This window comes from Misgurnus anguillicaudatus, chromosome 7, assembly GCF_027580225.2.
Source record: "Misgurnus anguillicaudatus chromosome 7, ASM2758022v2, whole genome shotgun sequence".
NCBI lineage: Eukaryota > Metazoa > Chordata > Actinopteri > Cypriniformes > Cobitidae > Misgurnus > Misgurnus anguillicaudatus.
This window is the reverse complement of record NC_073343.2, coordinates 31,845,177-31,869,086: the sequence shown is the minus strand read 5'-3', so window position 1 is coordinate 31,869,086 and position 23,910 is coordinate 31,845,177. Positions and strand designations below refer to the sequence as shown.

Genomic DNA, 23,910 nt, shown 5'->3' with positions numbered 1-23,910 from the left:
TGATGATATTGGATAGCCATACATTTAAAGCAATTAAAAACCTGCTTTTTTACTTCTATGACTAAAAGAAAACGGGTTTTAAAGGTTTTAATACAAGTGAAAAACAACACAATTATTAACATTAATCTTAAACTGGAGATCTTCTTCCTCCACTTAGTTTTTCAGTTTTCAAAGTCCGTCATCTAAATAGGGATTAAACATAGTGCCAGCGCAACAGGCTTTTAAAGGGGATGAGAGCTGAGACTCTCATTGGTTTATTGCATGTTATGTCCAAAATGCTCCCATCACTCATTAAAAAAAAGGACTAACCCTTTTCGACCATGCGCTCTGCGCACAAACCATTTTCCTGTCGTTAAATTAGCAAAAGTGCATTCGGACACGCCCATTTAGACGTTGCGCTGTGCGCTTTAGACAATACGCTTAGATCGTTAAAATAGGGCCCCATGTGTGTGCTTCTCCAGACAGAAGTTATTGACATCTCTTCACTGACTTTTCATGTCAATGTCCTCTAACACTGATTCGAGAGACGCAGTAGTGATTTGGTCTCTAATTCCACTGTGTTTGCATGAGCTTTTAGTGGGTTGAAATCAAACAGAACTGGATCTTTTTACTTCAGTCTGATTGAGACGTTAATGATCATTCAGATGTCTTTTATTCCACTCGTATGCTTGCATCTTTTCACACCGACTCTGCATCATTTTTGCCTTTATAATATTTTCTTAAGTTCTCTTTGTTGTCTTTTATTTATATTGTCTGTGTCTCTTGACTACATTAAATAAAACTGTTATCAGATCAGCGATGATGAAACTGTAGCATTTTAAGCAGAAATTCAGAATCTTTTTTATCCCTCTGAAGGTTACCGTCGTCATTTTTACCCCCCAAAACCAGAAGGAGTGTTAAGAATAAGAGACGGTCCTCACCATGGCTATTCTAAAAACCAGTCCTTTCTTAAACGTTAAAAGTTTCTTAAGCGTGTGCATTAGTTGGTATTGGCTTTTAATTTATTAACATGTATTTATTTTTAAGAATTATTTGAGTTGTAGAAGTGAAATGTACTTTTTAAGTCATATTTTATGGCTTGTGTGCGTTGTTCAACTGTAAGCTGATTTTAGTCTTTCCCTATTTAAGTAAATAGGAGCTGTATTTGAAAATTGCTTTTCACAGACTTTACTGTAGTCACTGCTCCTCATGAGAGTTTATGAGGAGTTTATTGAGTTTATTGAGTAACACAACTCAAAGATGATCCTTGTATTCATTCTCAAAGGTCTCATTTGCATCTGCTTATACAGTAGGCTACATGTTGCTTCCAAATTATTTATTATTATTTTATTGGGAGTTGGCTACACTGCTGTTTAAAGCTGTTGGTTTTTAAATGTGATTATTGTTGTCCTTGTTGAATAGTTAAATTAGTACAGTGCATAATAAATATAAAAGCATAATTTGTGCCAAAAAAAGAGAGACTTACAATTCATGAGAGGCTTTATACCGTCATGCTTCAAAAAGTGGATTAAAAGCCATCAGAATGAAGATTAAATCTTCAGAGAGAATTTTAAACACTCAATATATCATGTGACTTTTAGTCTGAAATTATTAGGTTTTGATTTTCATTCTCCATTACTGTGAATATTTTAGAAATTCAAATGCAAAACCCTCTAAGTGCATCTGAAATGTTTTGCTCTTATGTTTACATTCAGTCATTTCAGTTTAATGGGATTGAAAAGGTTATTAGTCAGTAATTTAAATGCCTTCCTTTTACAAATGTCACTTTTCTTTGAATGTTACCTTGCAAAACCCTTAAACTCTTTCCCCACCAGCATTTTTTTTTAAAAGTTGCCATTTTTATGCATTTTCAACAGATTTTTAATGCCTTCCAGAAAAATATTCTTCTTTAAATACATAATATATGCTTTCAAACAAAAAAGTTCCTACAGTATCCTCATTTGTTCTCTTTTATCCCCTCTTATGGGTCGGTTTCTTCAAAAATAAAATTTTTTTTGCAAAAGGCTGACATAATTGCATTTTTGTTTTTATCCTATGTGATGCATGTGGCTGCCATATTTGTGTTGTATTCTGGTCTAAGTAGTCACAAGGGACCCAAGTTTGAATGTGATCCACGGTCGTTTCCCAATATCTGAGTTGTAGAAGTGAAATGTACTTTTTAAGTCAGATTTTATGGCTTGTGTGAGTAATTCGCACTAATTCATACGACCACATTTGTAAGTATTGGTACGATTTGCCTTGACCCCTGTGGCGTTGGGGTTAGGTGCGGGGTTAGGGGTTTCTGCCTATATCTGAATGTTCAACGTGCGATTCTGCCTATATCTGAATGTTCTGAGGCTTGAATTGGGGGATTTTGAAGCGTAAGTGTTTGATAAAGATATACTACGTGCCGAGAGCATCTGGGCAATATCATTATCTCATTTTTGACAGAGGTACCATTAAGCTGCCTTTGCATCTAAACTCTTCATATTAAGTGTGTGCTTTCCTATACCACAGAATGATACGATAAGTTTTAGAACGGTCAAAAGCATTGAGTAGTTTTCACTTAAAAATGTGCATTCAGTACATTCAGTAGTTTTCATTGTGTATATGCAGCCAATAACATTCAGTAATGGTTGGTAACTTGTTTTTTACGGACACTTTAGCATCTCCACCATTATTGATTGTTGGAGAGAAAAACTCAAAGATATTGGGTAGTTGTCCTGTTGCATCCACTGTGAGGTGCAGTGGGAGTTTCAGTCGGATTAGGCATCTCGCTTAAGTGCTTCCTTCAATTCTTCAGTTTCCTCTCAGAAAAGCACTTTGCTTGCTGAAATACCCAGCGTAGCGCTTATGAAAAGAAAAGTTTTTGACTGAACTGTAATTAGTTTGAAAAGCAACATTTTTCATGATTAAAAGCGCAATCCAGACGGCATATCTGTTTACTGGAAAAAGAAAACCGACAGATATCGGGGAGAGGTAAAACGTCAATAACTCATTTTTTATGTATCACTTCTGGGACGAGAGCATCGTATTTTCAAGGCCGCTTCCCAGCCTGTTGTAATTCAGAGCATCAAACTTGAAATAGCTTTACTGTGCATAATTGCAGGTGCCGTCCATTACGTATTAATGAAGGACACGGGACAGGGCGGGCAAAATGAATAACTCACACTGACAAAGTCAGGAAGGACTTAGTGCCAGGCTGTCTGCTTGAGGGCTTTTATTCCAGCCTGTACTCTTTGTCCTTTGTTGGCATTGGGTAGCATGAAGGAGGTGGTAGAAGGACGTGGATAATAAAGAATAATTCAGCTTTCCTACTTTCTTTTGCATCCCCATTTCCTGTCCTCTCTACATGCACCGTCTTTTTATTTTTATCCTCTATTGAAGAGAAAATAAGAGAGTTGCTTCTAATCATCCTCATGTCATAAATAACTCAGTAACTGCATGCAAATGTCAGCTGTACTATGAGCTTTTTCATTAGGAAAAAGAAAATATAATGGTTCATTATATTTATAATAAATACATTATTTGAGAATTTATATGTAAAGTTTTGACTGCAAATGTCACATCGATAATGCTTGAATTGCTCAGCTTGGTTTACAACCTCTAAAACATCATAGTCGTCCTTCAGGCAAAAACATGATATTTTTTGGTAACACAGTGGTAACAAGGCACGATGGATCCATGTTCTCATTCTGTTTACGCCAAATTCTGATCCTACCATCTGAATGTCTCAACAGAAATCGAGACTCATCAGACCAGGCAACATTCAACTGTCTTTAACTGTCCAGTTTTGGTGAGCTCGTGCAAATTGTAGCCTCTTTTTCCTATTTGTAGTGTAGATGAGTGGTCTTCTGCTGTTGTAGCCCATCCGCATCAAGGTTGTGCGTGTTGTGGCTTCACAAATGCTTTGCTGCATACCTCGGTTGTAACGAGTGGTTGTTTCAGTCAAAGTTGCTCTTCTATTAGCTTGAATCAGTCGGCCCATTCTCCTCTGACCTCTAGCATCAACAAGGCATTTTCGCCCACAGGACTGCCGCATACTGGATGTTTTTCCCTTTTCATACCATTCTTTGTAAACCCTAGAAATGGTTGTGCGTGAAAATTCCAGTAACTGAGCAGATTATGAAATACTCAGACCGGCCCGTCTGGCATCAACTTTATTTATGGACTTTAATGTTATGACTTCTTCATATTTGTGGATTTCTTGAGTTAATACTGATGTCTGGTGAAAATTTCATGTGAAATACCTCATTAAAAATATATGTACTGAAAAAAATGTTAACGCGTTCAATACTTATTTCCCCCACTGTATTTCATTTCATCCTGCATTATTCTCTGCAAACACTGCATAATGCATGCTGCCGCTAACCCTAACTAAGTTAACCAGTTATCGTTTTACCAGTATTTCATCTAGCAAATAATTACGCACAATATGAAATTGACACCTAAAGTATTTAAAAATCATTAGTCAGTAATTATCCTTACAGTAAGACAGTCATCATTATCTCGCCATTAGTTACCGTCGTCCCATTTCCTCTTTTCCTCCTCCTCTTGCTTCTTCTTTCGTTTCTGGCTGCCAGACGAATAAGTCCTTTTTATGTTTCAAATCATTCATTTTCTACAGGACCCCGAGTGTAACGTGCTTGCCATTGCCAGTTTGAAACAGGCAGCAAACGCGTCAAGAGCATACGAGCATAATGAGAGGGGGCATGCAGACATGCGGTTGCATTACGTTTTACTAATATTAAAATTTCCGATTGTTTAAAAGATCAACCCTCGGGGGCCCCCTTAAATACGGGGCCCCAGGCAATTGCCTGCCTTGCCTGCTGTATTGCTATGCCAGTATGTAAGGAGATGATAGGAAAGTACAGAGTGTATGGAATCAGGAGCCAAAAATCCTGTATTGTGAGCCAATTCATAAACTCAAGATAGCGGAAGATTAAATAAACAAATTTCATTGACTGCAATTTATGTTTAGCACTCATAGTAGCTAAACGGACCCTCCCATGCCATTGGATTGCTATCTGTCCTTAATACGTCTTTAAAAATTCATGAAGTGTCACGAAGTGAACAAATTAAATACCCTGGTCTGTATTATGTATCAACGGATTTTTCTATTCAGTATGTTACTGAAACTTTCTTACATTTTTGTACGTTTTGAATGGCACACCTAATGATTAAAATCCTAAAAACCACTCAGGAAATGTGTATTTAAAAACCAGCAAATGTTAATTATAGACTTCTGCTTGTACAGATGAGGGATAATTTTCTTTTTTTCAGTACAGGCCACTGAAAGACTCTGATGATGCCAATTCCAACAGGATTATGGGATTTTGTAGGGGTTGGTGTATTTGGTCTGGTAATCTTTTAAGCTGCAGTGGTCATCCACACATGCAGTATATGCACATTCCTACCTACATAATAGTTATACACAAACACACTGTGCTATCACTTATTTTCAGTCTTGAACTCAAATATACAAAAGTTTCCTTATCGGCAATCAGCTGGGTGGAGGTCGGTCCACTGAAAGACCACTAAAATTTGTCTGTTAGCGTAAATTCATCCTGATGCCATGATTTATGTCATTTCTTTCAACAGAATTAAACATCATCCCCCAGATTCCCTTACCATCTCCATTGCCGTACCGTAACCGCGGTGGCGTGGGAGCTTTTGGAAACAATGACACACAGACACTGAGGAGATTAAGACCTGTGGATTATTTAATTTTGTTGTGTTTGATATCCGCCTCTGAATTATTTCTGCCACCTCATTTGAGCTCTCATATCCGTCTTATCGTGTCAAAATAAAGCAGAGATACGTTTCTTAATCCTGTTTGGTAATAAAGGTTGCTAATCTGCACTACAGAGACATTTTAAATGCATTTTATCATCGATGCAGAGAAAAACAATATTCAAATCCATAAATCAGATTAACAGGCAAAGAATGATGATTTTATCCTTCACATAAACCACGGTTCTATTGTTGAGCATAAGCTTATAATTTAACATAATCTGAATAAGAAGCTATATGAGAGGAGAGAGAGAGAGAGAGAGAGAGAGAGAGAGAGAGAGAGAGAGAGAGAGAAAGAGGTAATAACCATATTATTACCTTAAATCCCAATTTCTGCATCGATTGTACAGGCTGTAGCCTACGGTTTGATGTGAACCCTACGCCATATCCTGACGTGCACCTCTCCAAAATGAAAAAGTGTGTCAGTTTTACGCGGACCGAAAGCACTGTGATTGAAAAAGTCAGTCTCTGGCCGGTTGATCGGTTCATCTCTGGTATAAATTGCAAGTTTTATACTAATTCTAGTCATGCTTTAGTATTGAAATTATTTGAAGAGTTTGGTTCCAAACTCAATAAATCTATGTTGACTAATTTCAGTAAAAACGTGTTTTCTATACCAAGAAAGTGATGAAAACCACTATTTTCTGTTACAAACTTTCACATAGCATCTTTAGGTTATAAAAACATAAAAAATTCAAATCCATAATTTGATTTTCAAAGATTTATTATAAAAACAGATTTTTTTCCTGCAAAATGCAATAAATCCATGAGTTTTTTCCAAAATGCTATAAATCTATTGAATCAATATATACATGTGCATTCATCTTTTGCATGTTATATTCATTTAGTTGACTAGTGCTATACACTGATTAAAAAAATAAACATTAATGGCATTAATGAAAACATTTACTTTGTCATTGCTGCTGTCATCCTTGGGTCGTCGCTGAACTTTTTTCACAGCGATCAGCTGTAAAATGTTTTGGTCCTGCTTGATTTTCGTTGACTTTGAGTAAAATAATGGAAAGTTTATCATAAGATGCCCTGGGGTCAATGTGTAAGCATGACAAAAGCTTGATGTCGGGAGAACAAACAACAGCCGATATTTTTCCTTCGCCCGAGTGCCTCGTAAGTTATTCAATTTTGATGGCTAACGTTTCTTCCCCGTCACAAAAACCACCACAGGTTTATCAATGTCATCAAAAGTATTATTTTGGTTTTTTTTGTTGATCACCAAGTACAAAGTAGATGAGGAAAACTAGTGTGTATTCAACGCGCCGCCATTGTTGTTTACAGTGCGTGGAATGGTGCGCTGTGATTGGTTAAGCGGATTTATTGCATTCTGCAGAAATGGAGGACTGGCATTTGGAACGTTTTGGGGAAAAGGGAGAAAAGATGACAGAATAACACGGCGGATATTGGATTTTGCGTAAAATTAAGAATTTACTTTTTAATACTTACCTGATACAATACTGATTTTGGCATTAAAGGAATAGTCTACTCATTTTCAATATTAAAATATGTTATTACATTAACTAAGAATTGTTGATACATCCCTCTATCATCTGTGTGCGTGCACGTAAGTAGTTATACGAGCAAGTTTGGTGGTACAAAATAAAACGTAGCGCTTTTCTAAGCGGATTTAAAAGAGGAACTATATTTTATGGCGTAATAGCACTTTTGGGAGTGTTTCGACTCGCCTGAAAAGTCCGCTCCCCTTCTCACTCTCATAATGGGAGAGGGAGGGTGTTACTGCGCTGAGTCAAAGTACTCCCAAAAGTGCTATTACGCCATAAAATATAGTTCCTCTTTTAAATCCGCTTAGAAAAGCGCTACGTTTTATTTTGTACCACCAAACTTGCTCGTATAACTACTCGTCTTAAATAGGAAAAACGTTGATGTGTTTGGTCACTTCTAACTTTATCTCTGAATGGTACCATTGAATGAATGGGGCTAAGCCAAACGCTATCGAAGCGTCGCAGCGCGCTCCAGCGCTTACGTGCACGCAGACAGATGATAGAGGGATGTATCAACAATTTTTAGTTAAGGTAATAACATAGTTTAATATTGAAAATGAGTAGACTATTTCTTTAACTCATTTTTAAATGGCGTTTATCGCATTTTGGAACCAAACTCTTCATTTATATTGATCTTTCCACCTCACTTTGTTTGAAAAACATCTGTTGAATGATGATAGGAAACAGCGTTCTCCACAAACTGTAATATTTTCCTTTTCTAAGTTCTTCAGTTGCAGTGTTGGGGCTAGTTACTCAAAAAAGTAATATATTACGTATTACATATTACTCTCAAAAATAGTAATGCCTTACTTTACTTTATTACTCCCTGGAGAAAGTAACTAGTTATATTACTAGTTATATTACTAGTTACATTTTTTTTTCTGGACAAGAATGTTTATTTGGGCAAGCCACGGCCAAGAAAATGCTGGCTTCCTTACCCGCTACCGGACACGGGGCACAGCGTTCGGAGAAACATTAAAGAGTGTGCACTTCACCGTCAAGTTATTTTCCTTCCGTTGAACATAATAAAAAAATATGACTGAATCTCCCCCCGTCGAAACTAGCTTTCTGTTGCTGGGGACCTTCCTCTGAAAAAAGGCTTGCCGTTATTGACGCTTCCATTTTCCCGATCTGTCTTTGAGTGTGCCGCTGCCGCTCTGTGCTGCTGGCTGCCGGGTGTCGACCAATCGGTGATGGTAAATGATACCTCGTGCCAAACTTAGACCAATCACTGTTCCATTCACGCCCTCCTCCCCTTCCCTTTTGTTCTCTGTGTTTTGTACCTTGTGTGATGAAGGTGCTACTGGCGAATGTAACTCAAGTAACTAGCTCGGGAAAACTGTAATAATATTACCATTTTCAGACGGGTAATGCCTTACACTACTAGTTACTGAAAAAAGTAATGTTATTACAGTAACTAGTTACTTTGTAACTAGTTACACCCAACACTGTTCAGTTGTCATCACTATGAAGTTTCAGAAGGTATTGATGTTGCGTTCATGGACCAGTGAACAGCGACTGCCTAAGAATTTCCACATCAGATAGTTTAATGGCCATTCTCACATGGCCTATAGGTTTCCTGTGCTGTGCTCTGCAGGTCTGCACGTTTCTCTCGCTCTGAACTCGGAGAAGTTTGGAGATGTTGTCAGACTGATTGATGGGGTTTCTGCATGGTCTTTCTTGACAGCATTACATAGGAGGCTAAATTATTCTGTTCATCCACCTGCAATACAGTTTTTTTACCCTTGTTGCATCTCCACTATTTCTCTCTCTCTCTCTCTCTCTCTCTCTCTCTCTCTCTCTCTCTCTCTCTCTCTCTCTCTCTCTCTCTCTCTCTCTCTCTCTCTCTCTCTCTCTCTCCAATCAGATGTCGCTCTGTGATGCGAGTCTGCAGATAAGTTCTCTCAAACATCTAGCATTTATTTCACACCTTTATTCCCCCATGGCTCTATTTCACATACAGAGATCATTTAAAGATAAAATAGCTCTATTCGCATAGTTATTGACAGATAAGAGAGCAACACCACACAGACACGTTTATCTGTGATTTCTGACTCATATTGGTTTTCTTGAAGCATTATTATGTGTATTTTTTTAATTTAAGATAAGATTTTATGTTAGATTTAACCATGGCCATGACCGTTTCATGACCGTTTCATGCCTTAGACCGGCCCACTTTAGTTCATGACTGACTATATTAAAATAATATCATTAAATCCTCAGTAGCTTTCAATAGTGCACTTTGCTCTGCAGCCTTGCAATTCATTGTAATGTAGAACAAATATATAATGGACTTTCAACATTTTGTTTTACTTGAGAAAACATCATATTCATATGAAACTTATTTTTTCCATAGGGCTGCATTATGTATAATTTTTTAAAAATATATACAGTATAATATATAAAATAACAAAATCTAAATAAATATATGAAGAGTTTCGTTGCAAAACGAGATAAATCCAATTTTGTCAAAACATGTTTATTATTATGTTATGTTGTTATTATTTTTTTTTATGGTGCTACGTATCTGTATTTTTTAAGTTATGAAGGTTTAAATCAAAACAAACCAACTGCAGTTGCATTGAAATTAATTGGAATCCACAACCAAAAAACGAGATTTCTGAACAATTAAAAAAACGGTGGTTATCTCGTTTTGCAACGGAACTCTTCATATATACATGTAAATGTTTATTTAATACATACATGCACTTAATAATATGCAAAATAATTACACACAGTGCACACACATATATTAAAAAAACCTTTACTTTGAATGCAGTTAATCGCGATTAATCGTTTGACAGCCATAGTTTTGCATCAAATAATTTTTTGTTACTCTTGCAATAGACGAAGAATAATGACTATTCCTAGATGATTTATTGTTAGATCTATGACGATTTGTAGATCCTTTTAGATGCCATTCGTATGAAACTGCGCTCAAATTTATTTTAAATGTCCGAAATAAAACTCATGTTCACAGGCGAGCGCTTTGAAAAGCAGAAGAAAACAGCGCGTCCTGCGTTTTTTATGTGTTTTAGATGTAAATGGACCCTCATGTAAGAATTCTTGCCAACTTAGCGACATTATTGCTACATCTAGCGACTTTTAGACTCATTTAGCCAAACTTAGCGACTGTTTGGATGAACATTAGCTTCACATCTGTACAGATAGGCTACTGTGTCGATTGACACTGAACTGACAGCGCCACCCGGTGAATGTTTGTTCCCCCTTTGAAATGTAAACAATGTACTTGAAATCGAATCTCATCCACGCGTCAGCTCGTACAGTCTTAAAATGTTGCTCCATGCACAGAGGGCACATTTCACCGTGACAGCGCCACCCGGCACTCGTTGGCCAGTACAATCGACACAGTAGCCTATCTGTACAGATGTGAAGCTAATATTCATCCAAACAGTCGCTAAGTTTGGCTAAATGAGTCTAAAAGTCGCTAGATGTAGCAATAAGGTCGCTAAGCTGGCAACACTGAACACTGCTTCAGCCAATCCCCTTTTTTAAAGCAAGTAAGCCCCACCCACTGACTAACATTGAATTTGCATACAAGTTGAAAATAAAAATGAACACGAAAATTAAAACGAAAATGCAAAAAGAAAAACAGAACATGAAATTAAAACTGAACTTTACATTTTAATTTTGTCCCTATTATTGCTTGGGCATGAATAAAAAGCCTTTTAAAAAATGTATTTAAAGATTCCTTTTTAAGCTTGCCTTTTTATTTTAATATTGTCAGTCTTGACTCAAGATTATATTGAAAATGAAATGTCAAATCATCCATTTAATTAATTTTTTTCAATTTGGCCGGAATGATGCATCATCGCGTTGAAAATGAAAATGAAATAATTTAACAATGTTTTAATTTTTATTTTAGTATTTCATTTTCAAATTTGGGACATATTTTGCGATTTTATTTTTTATTTTATAATTTAATTAATTATTTTATAATTTAATTAATTATTTTATAATTTAATTAATTAATTAAAAAAGACAAAAAAAACCTTCCATATTTATTCATACACTGAATTAATAAGCCATTGATGTATGGTTTGTTAGGAAAGGACAATGTTTGGCCGAGATACAACTATTTGAATATCTGGAATCTGAGGGTGCAAAAATCAGTACATTGAGAAAATCGCCTTTAAAGTTGTCCAATTAAAGCAACACATATTACTAATGATAAGTATTATATATAGGTGCTGGTCATATAATTACAATATCATCAAAACGTTCATTTATTTTACTTATTCCATTCAAAAAGTGAAATTTGTATATTACAGTTTTATATCCACATTTGTATGGGTTTTGTTTCACAATCCTCTCCAGGGTGCGGTTATCCCTAATGCTTGTACACTTTTTCTACCACATCTTTTCATTCCCTTCGCGTCTGTATTAATGTGCTTGGACACAGAGCTCTGTAAACAGCCAGCCTCTTTTGCAATGACCTTTTGTGTCTTGCCCTCCTTGTGCAAGGTGTCAATGGTCGTCTTTTGGACAACTGTCAAGTCAGCAGTCTTCTCCATGATTGTGTAGCCTACAGAGCTAGACTATGAGATGATTTAAAGGCCTTTGCAGATGTTTTGAGTTAATTAGCTGAGTAGAGTGTGGCACCAGATGTTTTCAATATTGAACCTTTTCACAATATTCTAATTTTCTGAGATACTGATATATATTTTTGGCATTAAGAAAAGCAATTATTTTGACCCATACAATGTATTGCTGGCAATTGCTGCAATTATGCGACTTATGACTGGTTTTGTGGTCCAGAGTTGCATATAATCTTGCATTCTGCAGCCTACATTTATAGGTTATTATGAGAGCATTAGGGTGTTTCAGAATGTTTCGCACCTCATCAAATTATAAACAGATCCATTAAGTGGACAAACACAATTTTTGAATTGTGTTTTTTCAGATTTTTCATGAGGATTTAACTCTGCTAAATAATTTGCTCATTTTCTTAGGGAAAATTATTTAGTTTCTTTGCTGTAAAAACTTTGTTTTCCGTAATTTTCAGGGGATTTGTTATCCATTGATCTACCAAGGACTTTAAACTCTTCTATAAAACGTTCACGCTCATCCAATCTGAATCCAGTCTTGCACCGGGCCTCTCCAGAGACACATGGTCACGAAGCTATTGTGTGAAAGTTTCAGAAACTACTGGGTTTTATTTTTTTTACATGCATTGCTATTCAGATTGCGAGCTCTGTATGTTTGGGTTTATTAATAATTAATTTCCCAGCTTTTACAGTACGACTCAGTGAAACTTTTTCTGCTGCCAAAGACAAAATTTAATTGCTGTCCCCGTTTTCGGATCTATGGTAAAATATTTACAACAATGCAAACAAAGTGCCCCTTACTAATTTTATAAAGATGAGAAAAAATGTGGAATAAATGCGTCTGGATGAAAAAACTAAATTTGATTTTCTTTGATGTATATTAAACCCATTTCCCATAATGCATTTGGATTGTAAATGTAATAATACTGAAGCTTTCATTTGCTATGGGGGGAAATATTCCAGCGTATATAGCTTGTAATATTAATGCAATTTGTCTATGCCATGATGTCCTTTTTATATTTGAATCATGCTTACTTTATGTACTGTAGGCTTAATATTCTAACCTACAGCTCTTAGGTGGCAACATTTATTAAAATTTCACATAAATGATTCATGTCCACTTTGTACTACTGATAATGGCAATAAATTAGCAGCATATGGCAATACACTAAAGAAAAAACAGGTGGCTCTTGACCTGCCACCTGTTTTTCCCCTGGTGTTTCCTGACCCATGCTTCAATAAATATGGCTTGGTGATCAAAATGAGTTTAATAATGGTACAGTAAACATGCGTAACTACAAAAGTCATTGCTACAAAGTCATACCTGTCATTTAAAATGTCATGAGGACAGATTTTCAATTTTGGGTGAGCTTTAAGATGAATCCCTATGACTGTAAAGTCTCTAACCGTACTTTTCTCCTGTCTGTCATTTTCCAGCCTGTGAGCTCATGAATCAAGGGATCTTGGCGCTGGTGTCGTCTACAGGCTGTGCCGCAGCCAATGCACTTCAGTCGCTCACAGATGCCATGCACATTCCTCACCTGTTCATCCAGAGGAACGGAGACGGCACGCCACGTGCCGAGTGTCCGTTGAACCCCAGCCCTGACGGAGAGCGCTACACGCTGGCCGCTCGCCCTCCAGTGCGCCTAAATGACGTCATGATCACGCTCGTCTCTGAGCTGCGCTGGCACAAGTTTATCATCTTCTATGACAGCGAATACGGTAAGTGACATAACGAATAAATGCAGATGTTGTGTTGCCCCTAAAGAGGTGTTTTATTTCAAAGGGATCATATCACAAACATTTTCCTTGATCTTTCGAGATAAGTGAGTTTGATGTACTTTGAATGCATATGGCAGCTTTAAAGGGACACTAAATAAACGCTTATTTGGATCTGGCAGAAAGTTCTTAAAAGGGACATTCCACTTTTTTTGAAAATACGCTAATTTTCCAGCTCCCATAGAGTTAAACATTTGATTTTTACCATTTTGGAATCCATTCAGCCGATCTCCGGGTCTGGCGATACCACTTTTAGCATAGCTTAGCATAATCCATTGAATCTGATTAGACCATTTAGCATTGTGCTTAAAAATGACAAAATAGATTCAATATTTTTCCTATTTAAAACTTGACCCTTCTGTAGTTACATCGTGTACTAAGACCGACGGAATATTAAAAGTTGCAATTTTCTTGGCCGATAAGGTTAGGAACTTAACTTTCAATACCAAGGGGACCATTTTTGGGCACTGTGTAATATCATTGCACCTGCTGCAGCCATGGTACGACACAATATCGAAACTCTTTGTTCATTTTTGAGCGCGATGCTAATGGTCTAATCAGATTCAATGGATTATGCTAAACTATGCTAAAAGTGGTACCGCCGGACCAGGAGATCAGCTGAATGGATTCCAAAATGGTGAAAATCAAATGTTTAACTCTGGGAGCTGGAAAATGAGCTTATTTTCAAAAAAAGTGGAGTGTCCCTTTAAAGTGCCCATATTATGAAAAACTAACTTTTTCTGGGTTTTGGGGTGTTATTTTGTGTCTCTGATGCTTCCACACGCATACAAACTTGGAAAATATCCATCCATGCTGTTTTGAGTGAGATACAGGTTTCTGAATGTCCTCTGCCTTGTCTCAGATTGCACCATTTGAAAATCAGCTCCGTTGTGACGTAACTAGCCGTTTCGTCACATTCCGTTTGAATTTTTCGCCCACCACGCCACTCGCAGGTCTCCACCCACCAGGTAGCTAGAGAGCACAGAGCAGTCACTTCGCTGATATATCCTCTATACTGATATCATGGCTCACGGAAATAACAGCGCTATTTGGATATTATGGATTATATTCCCGCCTACTTTTAAGAACAAAGGTTTAACGCGTGTTTATTGGAACCTAAAGAGTAATCTTATATACAGTGTGTTACGACGCAAATAGTCCTCAGATTGTAGGCGATATCATACTATTACAAGACGTTCATGCGAAATCTAATGTAAACAACAGACTATGTATCTATATTTCACGGATTATACGCATTTGTGGACAAAAATGGTCATTGGATTTTTTTTATTGGACTTTCATGGATTATTCATACATCTGAAACAGACTGGATTCGATTCGCGATCGTTATATCAACATTAAGGTAAGAAGTTACGTTTATATTTTGCATGTTGTCATCTGGACTATTCACAAAGTACAACATTTATCTCAAAACAGAGTCCATACACTGATGCTAAACCCGTAAGTTATACTTTTTAACAATGTATAGTAATGCTGATATTATTTATGTTTGTAGACAGTCGGCTAAATAGATATTGTTAGCAGAAAAAAACTGACATCGTCCCGCCCACGAATTGGTGCACATCGAGTGGGTGAACTTGTGTGTGTGTGTTTTAGCAGTCATTTGCCATTGAGAACGAGGAGGTGGCTAACGCTATGCTAGTTAGTTTGCAGCGTGGTTTCTGTACTTTTAGAAAGTTAAAAGAAATATTTAACTGCTTTGTTTTACAATTCTACATGAACTTACTAAGTAATAGTGTTTTGCCAAACTAACCAGGACCCAGTTTTTCCGACAAGGCTAACGTACCCCGGAGTCTCTATCACTTTCAAAAGATATGGACTGGACCTTCTGCTAGCTTCTAGCAATTAGCATGCTGTCCACAAGCAGTATACATCCCCTGCTCGGTCTTATTTTCTGTAATTTGCGAAAATAATGCGTTTGAAAATGTTTTATAATGGGAATATATAATACATATATAAAAATAATACAGTCTGCACTGCTCGCGATAGCATTGCGCATGCGCACATGACGTTAGTAGTGGGGCGTGATCAAAGGAGCAGCAGCTCATAAATATGTAATGACCACCTCAAAACGGCACAATCTGAAATGCACTGAAACAGATACTACTAGAGATGGGTAACAATCTTTTCCTACAAGCTATTTCGAGCAAACAACTTTGACATGCAAAAAATGCAAAAAACATGTTTTATGGAACTCATACAACTATTTAACTTGTGGAAAAGCTGTCATAAGATGGGCATTTTAATAACTTTCTGCTAGATCCAAATAAGCGTTTATTGAAACTAAGCCGGGAAAATAACTTAGCAACTTCCCCTCATTAAACAGATATCTGCACACACAAATCAACACATTATATATCAACACGTGGCCATTATCGCATAAAGTGTCATAGAGAGGTGATAAAAACAGCTTTGAATAATATTAATCTTAATCACTAACAATATGAAAATGTAATATGTGAAAATCTGTCAAATCTTGTGTCGCTTCTGGCTGTGCATAGCATCTGTGTGTCTGCATATTCTTTTGAGATTCACAAACAAGCAGCTGAAGTTTATTACCTTCTCATTTCAAATGCAAATGAAACATTTTGTTAAAGGTACGACAGCAAAAAATGGTGGGATAGGAGAGAGGTTGAAAAAGGTTGTGAACCCCTACGAATATTTACCATGTTTTTACTACAGTTATATTGCCATATTGCTAATAGCAATCAATACACCAAAACACTATAGTTATTACACTTTTACCCCTCAAAAACATGGTTAATTGTCATAATGGAAAAACTACAAGCATTGTGGATGGATGTCCAGGAAGAATGAAGCAACACTGCCACAACTGTACCCCTCACCATCTTCAAATTTGGGACGCAAGGTCTGATGGCTTGTACACGTGACAATGTCTTTCTGCTCTCCTCCAGGGGCCAGAGCCACATTGATGTGAAGGGAGACATCTGTGACATGACACGGAATTCAGTCTGTCATCTTGCGTTTTCGTGCATAACGATTTTCGAGAACTTTCCACACCAACTAAAAATGATTCAGTCATGAGTAATACAAAAACCTTTACAGTACAAAGAGATCAGCTTTACAGGCTCTGAAGTTTTGAAAATTTGATGCGAGCAGGTGAACTTTGGCAGGCAGACTTTGTCAGTTGTTAACTAGTCCTGCATTGCACTCTTGAAAATCATCAATTTTTCATGATTCATAAAATATACATTTGGATAACTTCTTTGTTGAACCAATGACGTTCTGCTCAATAGGAATCCGGTTTAGATATCATAATCCAGAATTGTCTTCTCTAGTCCAGCTTTTTTTTTAAAAATATCATTCACCCTCATGTTCCAGACTCTCAACACAAATTGATAATCTTAACATAAAACTTTGTGAAAAACTTTGTCTCTAGTGTCTTTGGACAGCTCTTTGGTCTTGGCCATGTTAGTAGTTAAATTCTTACTGATTGTATGGGGTGGACAGGTGTCTTTATGCAGCTAACAACCTCAAATTTAGGATAATAAATGGAGTGGAGGTGGACATTTTAAAGGCAGACTAACAGGTCTTTGATAGGTTTGAGCCCCGGATAGGTCAGGTGGACTTTCGTGTGGAGTTTGCATGTTCTCCTTGTGTCAGTGGGGGTTTACTCTGTGTACCCTGGTGGCCTAGCCTGGTCCAACCAAACTCTCGTACATTCATTTCATTTGTACAGAGAGTCTGGCCATGCGCCATTGCAAAGCGTTACTTCCGTTAAGGAGGGTCCTCTGTTGAAGTTTAAAACTATTGGATCTGCCCAGAGTCACTCAGGATCTGCCATAGGCAATCGCTAACGTGTGGTCGTGACGTATGTCAGGCGCCGAAACCGGACAGAAACAACAAGTCGGAATACTCAGACCAACAAAACTTAGCATACCTGGTTCTTGCTCCGGCTTTAACTTCTGTATATTCGGCAGCTTTGCAACAACGGACCGAATAGCTTTTCTCACGTCTTTCTCCGCTGCCATTACTGAACTACAACTCAAACTGACGCACGACCTCGACGTCATCGTTCTTAGCCACACCCCTCTGTTCGCTGATTGGACCTGCAGATTTTTGCAGGAGAAAACGACACTCTACACAGCCTACAGTGCTGTCAAAATAACATTTCATTTGTTTCATAACATGAGTATTAGTAGTAATTGATTTTCATTTTCGTTTAGATTTCATTTGCGAGATTATTTATTCTCATTTTTGTACACTGTAAAAAAACTCTTTGCTGCCTTAAATGTTTTAGTTGACTCAACTCATATTTACAAGTCATGTCAACTTACTGTTATTTATCTTGACAAGAGATGAGTCACTACAACTTATAAAATATACAGTAGTTGAAAAAAGTCAACTTCATTTTATAGGTTATAACAACTCATCTCTAGTCAAGATAAATAATAGTAAATTTAAATGACTTGTAAATCTGAGTGGATTCAGCTCAAAATTTTAAGGCACCAAATCATTTTTTCAAACTGTAAAAATACTTGGCTGCCTTAAAATTGTTTGTTAAATCAACTCAGATTTACAAGTCATGTCAACAGAGATGAGTTGTCACAACGTATAAAATATAGTTGAGAAAAGTCAACTTAACATTATAAGTTATAACAACTCACCTGTAGTTATAACAACTCATCTCTAGTCAAGATAAATAATAGTAAGTTGAAATGACTTGAAAATCCGAGTTGATTCAACAAAAACTTTTAAGGCAGCAAAGTATTTTTTACAGTGTGCCTTAAAATTTTTTTGTTAAATCAACTCAGATTTACAAGTCATGTCAACAGAGATGAGTTGTCACAACTTATAAAATATAGTTGAGAAAAGTCAACTTAATTTTATAAGTTATAACAACTCACCTGTAGTTATAACAACTCATCTCTAGTCAAGATAAATAATAGTAAGTTAAAATTACTTGTAAATCTGAGTTGATTCAACCAAAAATTTTAAGGCAGCAAAGTATTTTTTACAGTGCAGTGTAGTATTTAAATAATACAGCATCTTGAATTTGCAAGAAACTAGACATAAAAGAGAAATGTGTTTTTTTTGCATGGCTCATTTGCAGTGACGCGGATGACGTGTTATCCTCAGACATGTTTTCAACGTGTTTTTTCTCAAACTTACATCGTGTGTCTGACTCAGACTGTAAACGAAGCTCGGGCGCACAAAAAAACAAACAAAAAAAAAAAACAGCTGGGGTGCACCAGATAACACGTCAGCCGTGTCACTGCAGTCACATGACTTTAGTCTCGCTCATGCGCTTCACAACAGGGGCGGAAGAGAAGACAATGCTGTAAAAGGCACAAACCACAAGCAATAAGACCCAACAAATTGAGAAGGAACGGCTCTTCAAAGAACATGTAATATGTATTTAAATATTTTTTGTATGCGTATTTATGAAGAAGTATGCTATAGATGTAACGATTTTGAAATTTGCACATTAAATCTTTTAAAGACTGTAACTGAGATTTTTGTATGGGTACAAAATATTGTACAAATATTGACATCTGAAATATCAGTATGTTTAAAAACTTTGGATAAAAACTTTACTTTTCATGATAACCCTACTGAAACATCCAGCTAAGACCAGCATAAGCTGGTCTCACAGCTTGGTTTTAGCTGGTATTGCTGGTGTAGCAAGCTGGTCTAGCTGTGGTTTGCTCACTTTTTAAGCTGGTCTAGCAGAACTTAGCTGGTCAGGCTGGAAGACCCACCAGCTTGACCAGCTTTGCCATGCTGGGAGGACCACCTTAAACTAGCTAAGACCAGCTAACAGCTTATGCTGGTCTTTGCTGGATTTTTTAGTGGGTTGACATTTGCATTGAATTGCCCAAATGGTCCTTCTATGACATTGTTGTGACGAACCTTTAAAGCATCTTTATTTTTAAGATAGTGGAACATACATTATTAGCTGACAGTTCTCTGTTGTTTTAATCCTATCTGGTAATTAAATGCATTTATAGATTTTAATGTCCACATTATCTGCAAGCGTTTTTCCAGCATTTGCAGTTCACACTAATGAGGGTTTAACTCATACAGTAAAACTTTAACTTTGATTTGGTTGTTTAGGCTGAGGTGTCATGGATCTTGTGTTTGGTGTTTTGTTCCCTGAGAAGAACACAATAAATGTGGAGGTCTCGCTAGAGAAGGTCATGCGTAAAGCGCTCTCGTAAAAAATCGTTGTACTTAATTCTGACACCAATTAACCCTGAAACTATAACATCCTCCACAACGGTGCCACACGACATAAAACATTGACTTTTAACAAAGATGTCCATGATTTATTTAACTTGTTCTTCACACACAACTTTATCTTTAAGACGTTGTCTTCAGCAGCCCAAAGTTTTCCCTTTGCTTTAGGCTGAGGTGAGCCGAGCCACTTTCTTTGCCAACAGGCAACTATCACAAATTTAAAAGTGTTGATAAAAGGTGACTCCCAGACACAATTGGGCATTTCAGTGCCCTTAGTCAAGGCAAAACTCCCTTGTGGTTCACAAAGCTTACATCTATTTCAGAATAATAGAAGTGCTCAGTCTTTGTACTCATGGGCTAATGTTGTAACCGGTGCTGAATTTGGCTCCAGGCAGGTTTAGACAACGGGCAGAGATGAGTCAGACCACAGCACCCCTAAAGCAGACATGGGTTAACATCAGTGGCAGGTGGTGGACTTTGAAATGAGCAGACAAAGTCCCTTTACTGCATTTGGTTCTTTAAAGTCCAAAATAAAGTTATATTTGATCCGTTTTTGGGTGTATATGGGACATGGGTTACTTTACACACACATTTTGCTTATTTAAAGCTGCAATCTGTTACCTTATGGACAAATCTGTCAAATATGGACAAACTCAGCTGTTGGGTTATTTGAGTATAGCAATAACCCATTATAGGTTTATTTATAACCCAACCGTTGGGTTTGTTAATATTTCACCCAACTATGGTTGAAACAACCAAGCATTTTATTTTAGAGTGTAAGTTTTCATTTAGTTGAAACAAATGTGCAGCATATATACACTCACCTAAAGGATTATTAGGAACACAATATAATACTTTGTTTGACCCCCTTTCGCCTTCAAAACTGCCTTAATTCTACATGGCATGGATTCAATAAGGTGCTGAAAGCATTCTTTAGAAATGTTGGCCCATATTGATAGGATAGCATCTTGCAGTTGATGGAGATTTGTGGGATGCACATCCAGGGCACAAAGCTCCCGTCCCACCCCATCCTAGATGCTCTAATGCTCTATTGGGTTGAGATCTGGTGACTGTGGGGGCCATTTTAGTACAGTGAACTCATTGTCATGTTCAAGAAACCAATTTGAAATGATTTGAGCTTTGTGACATGGTGCATTATCCTGCTGAAAGTAGCCATCAGAGGATGAGTACATGGTGGTCATAAAAGGATGGACATGGTCAGAAACAATGCTCAGGTAGGCCTTGGCATTTAAATGATGCCCAATTGGCACTAAGGGGCCTAAAGTGTGCCCAGAAAACATCCCCCACACCATTACACCACCACCACCAGCCTGCACAGTGGTAGCAAGGCATGATGGATCCATGTTCTCATTCTGTTTACGCCAAATTCTGACTCTACCATCTGAATGTCTCAACAGAAATCGAGACTCAGACCAGGCAACATTTTTCTAGTCTTCTACTGTCCAATTTTGGTGAGCTCGTGCAAATTGTAGCCTCTTTCTCCTATTTTTAGTGGAGATGAGTGGTAACCAATGGGGTCTTCTGCTGTTTTAGCCCATCCGCCTCAAGGTTGTGCGTGTTGTGGCTTCACAAATGCTTTGCTGCATACCTCGGTTGTAGCTTGAATGAGTCGGCCCATTCTTCTCTGAATGAAAAACCTGGTATATAAATTGGTCTCTTTTGTCCACTTTCGACCGCTTCTGTCCTGAATACTGTGAGGGGGTGGTCTGTGAGACGATGGGCGAGTCTCTCTGCTGTCATTCAAACGCGAGCGGGAGTAATTATGAGTTTATATGGACGCAAACTAATATTATGTCGGAGTTCGCTGCTTGTTTAGCTAGTAAACATGCTGCACAGAGTTTTGTACGTGTGTATGTTAGAGTTTTCTCTGAATTTTCAGCGCATTTGATGAAATAGAATCGCGCAACTTTCACACGCTTTCAAAACGAAACTGCGGAGATCAGACGCTTTAGTTTTATCAACGAACAGCTAAAAATAGCACTGTTCACCGTATGTTCACGCCAGAAGTCAGAAAAGACGTAAAACTTGTGTTTAGTACCTCGGATTAGGTAAATGGGGGTCGCGTGTGGCTGTTCGAACACATTCAACCACATGTGCGTTCCGCAACTCAAAAGCGATCCGATCGAAAGTGGTTTCGACTACCTCTGGATGTGATTGAAAGTGGTCGAAAGTGGACGAGCTCAAAACGTTTTGAACACCGTTTACACCTAGCATTAACGTCATCAACTTGTGATCCGATCGATGAAAACGCATGTTAATGCCAAGTGTAAACAGCCTCTCAGTTTGGAGTTCAGGAGATTGTCTTGACCAGGACCACACCCCTAAATGCATTGAAGCAACTGGCATGTGATTGGTTGTTTAGATAGTTGCATTAATGAAAAATTGAACAGGTGTTCCTAATAATCTTTTAGGTGAGTATATATATATATATATATATATATATATATATATATATATATATATATATATATATATAAATGTTTCTTAAAATACATCCATGAATTTATATATTCACATCATGCAAACACAGACTTTTATTTTGGAAGCGTTTCATCATGATTAATCGTTCGCCCAGCCCTAAATATAGCTGTAATCTGTAACTTTTGCCTCTCTTGCGCCATCTCTGTTTATTGCTTTGAAGTAAAATACAGCACAGTAACACTAATAGTGTAAGTTTACTGTCTTTTTGAGCACTTGTCAACAAATGCTCTATAAACAGGATAAAGTGGTAAAATGACTCACCGCTGAAACTTTATCCCCTGGAGCTCTGCAATGTAACTTAAGAAACATGAGTGCTTTATACATTATTCAGTGTCATATTTCATGCTATTTGTTTTGTTTCGTGCCCTGTCACATTATTTTCTAATTCATTGTTTTATATGACGCACTGCCTCCCTTGCATACTCAGAGAAAACGCCTCCTGGTTGTCTTTATTTTAAAGTCAGATCCCAGAGGTCAGGAAAAGCCCAGCACAGACCTTAAACATGATTGATGGTGGTGCAGAGCTATCAGCGCTGAACATCACACCCTGCTTCAAGAAAACAATCGCTCGATGTGTCTCATGATATAGAACGTTAGACAGAGCTAACTTGATTAGAATGATAAGAGGGTTATCAAAGCAATGTCCACGTGTACACACAGCAATACCTAAACTGAAAATAGATATTTGAGAGTTTGTTTTGGGTTGGTAGAAAGATTTAAAGAGTAAAACATAAATGATCTTATATTTTCTAGTTTCATGCATGACATAAAATATTTAATGCAGATAGTCTCAATCCTTGTGCAGTGGTGCAGGATTGCAAGCAATGTAGATGAAATAATGTATGATCTTTCTACTCTTAAGCATCTGAATGTATGAGGAAAACTGATCTGTTCCTAGAAAGTTATTATTAGTAATTTTCCAGACCAGTGTGCATCACCACTGTGACCTAGACGGGAACTTTATATACTGTAAGAAAGTTTTTTTAATCTCCACTGCACATTTTATACATCTCCCTGGTTTATTACACACTTATTAAATTCAAATCATCAGCTTGTTAGCAGCTTGTTGTGCACTCTTAAAAGTAAATGTGCTAAAGGTTCTTTGCACATATGTTATATATATATATATATATATATATAAAGGGCTTGAGATTAACTTTTTTGCTCACCAGCCAAAGTGGCTAGCTGTTTTCCAAAGTTACTAGCCACTCTGCATTTTCACTGGCCACAATTATGTCGCTGGTAAAATACATTTCATTTGATTAAACTTGACTTTGGCATCCTAAAATGACTTTAATTTGAGTAATTTTACTCTATTTAGCTAGATTAGATGCAGATTGACCCAAATTAAGACTTACTTTATTAGCGGGTACAGTATATATCAGGTATATCAGTATAGATCATATCATATATTTAGGTGCATGAATAACATGCTAGTAAGGCATCAATAGATTAACTTCTAATGAATATATTAAAAGTAGAGCGGGGTATAGTAGGTTTACTGACAAAATAAACACAAAACCCCTCGATAAACACTTTAAATATTTATTAAC

General features: G+C 37.1%; 1 protein-coding gene across 6 annotated transcripts in view; it reads left to right on the top strand.

The window, feature by feature from the left end:
- The window catches only part of grid1a (glutamate receptor, ionotropic, delta 1a), a 436,389-nt gene that overhangs the window by 261,847 nt on the left and 150,632 nt on the right, over window positions 1–23,910 (top strand). For all 6 annotated transcript variants that reach the window (XM_055173307.2, XM_055173309.2, XM_073869734.1 and 3 more), the window contains one exon: window positions 13,292–13,576. In XM_055173307.2, the coding sequence (XP_055029282.2) occupies window positions 13,303–13,576 (274 nt within the window). In that variant the 5' untranslated portion in view covers window positions 13,292–13,302. The remainder of the gene's footprint in view (window positions 1–13,291; window positions 13,577–23,910) is intronic.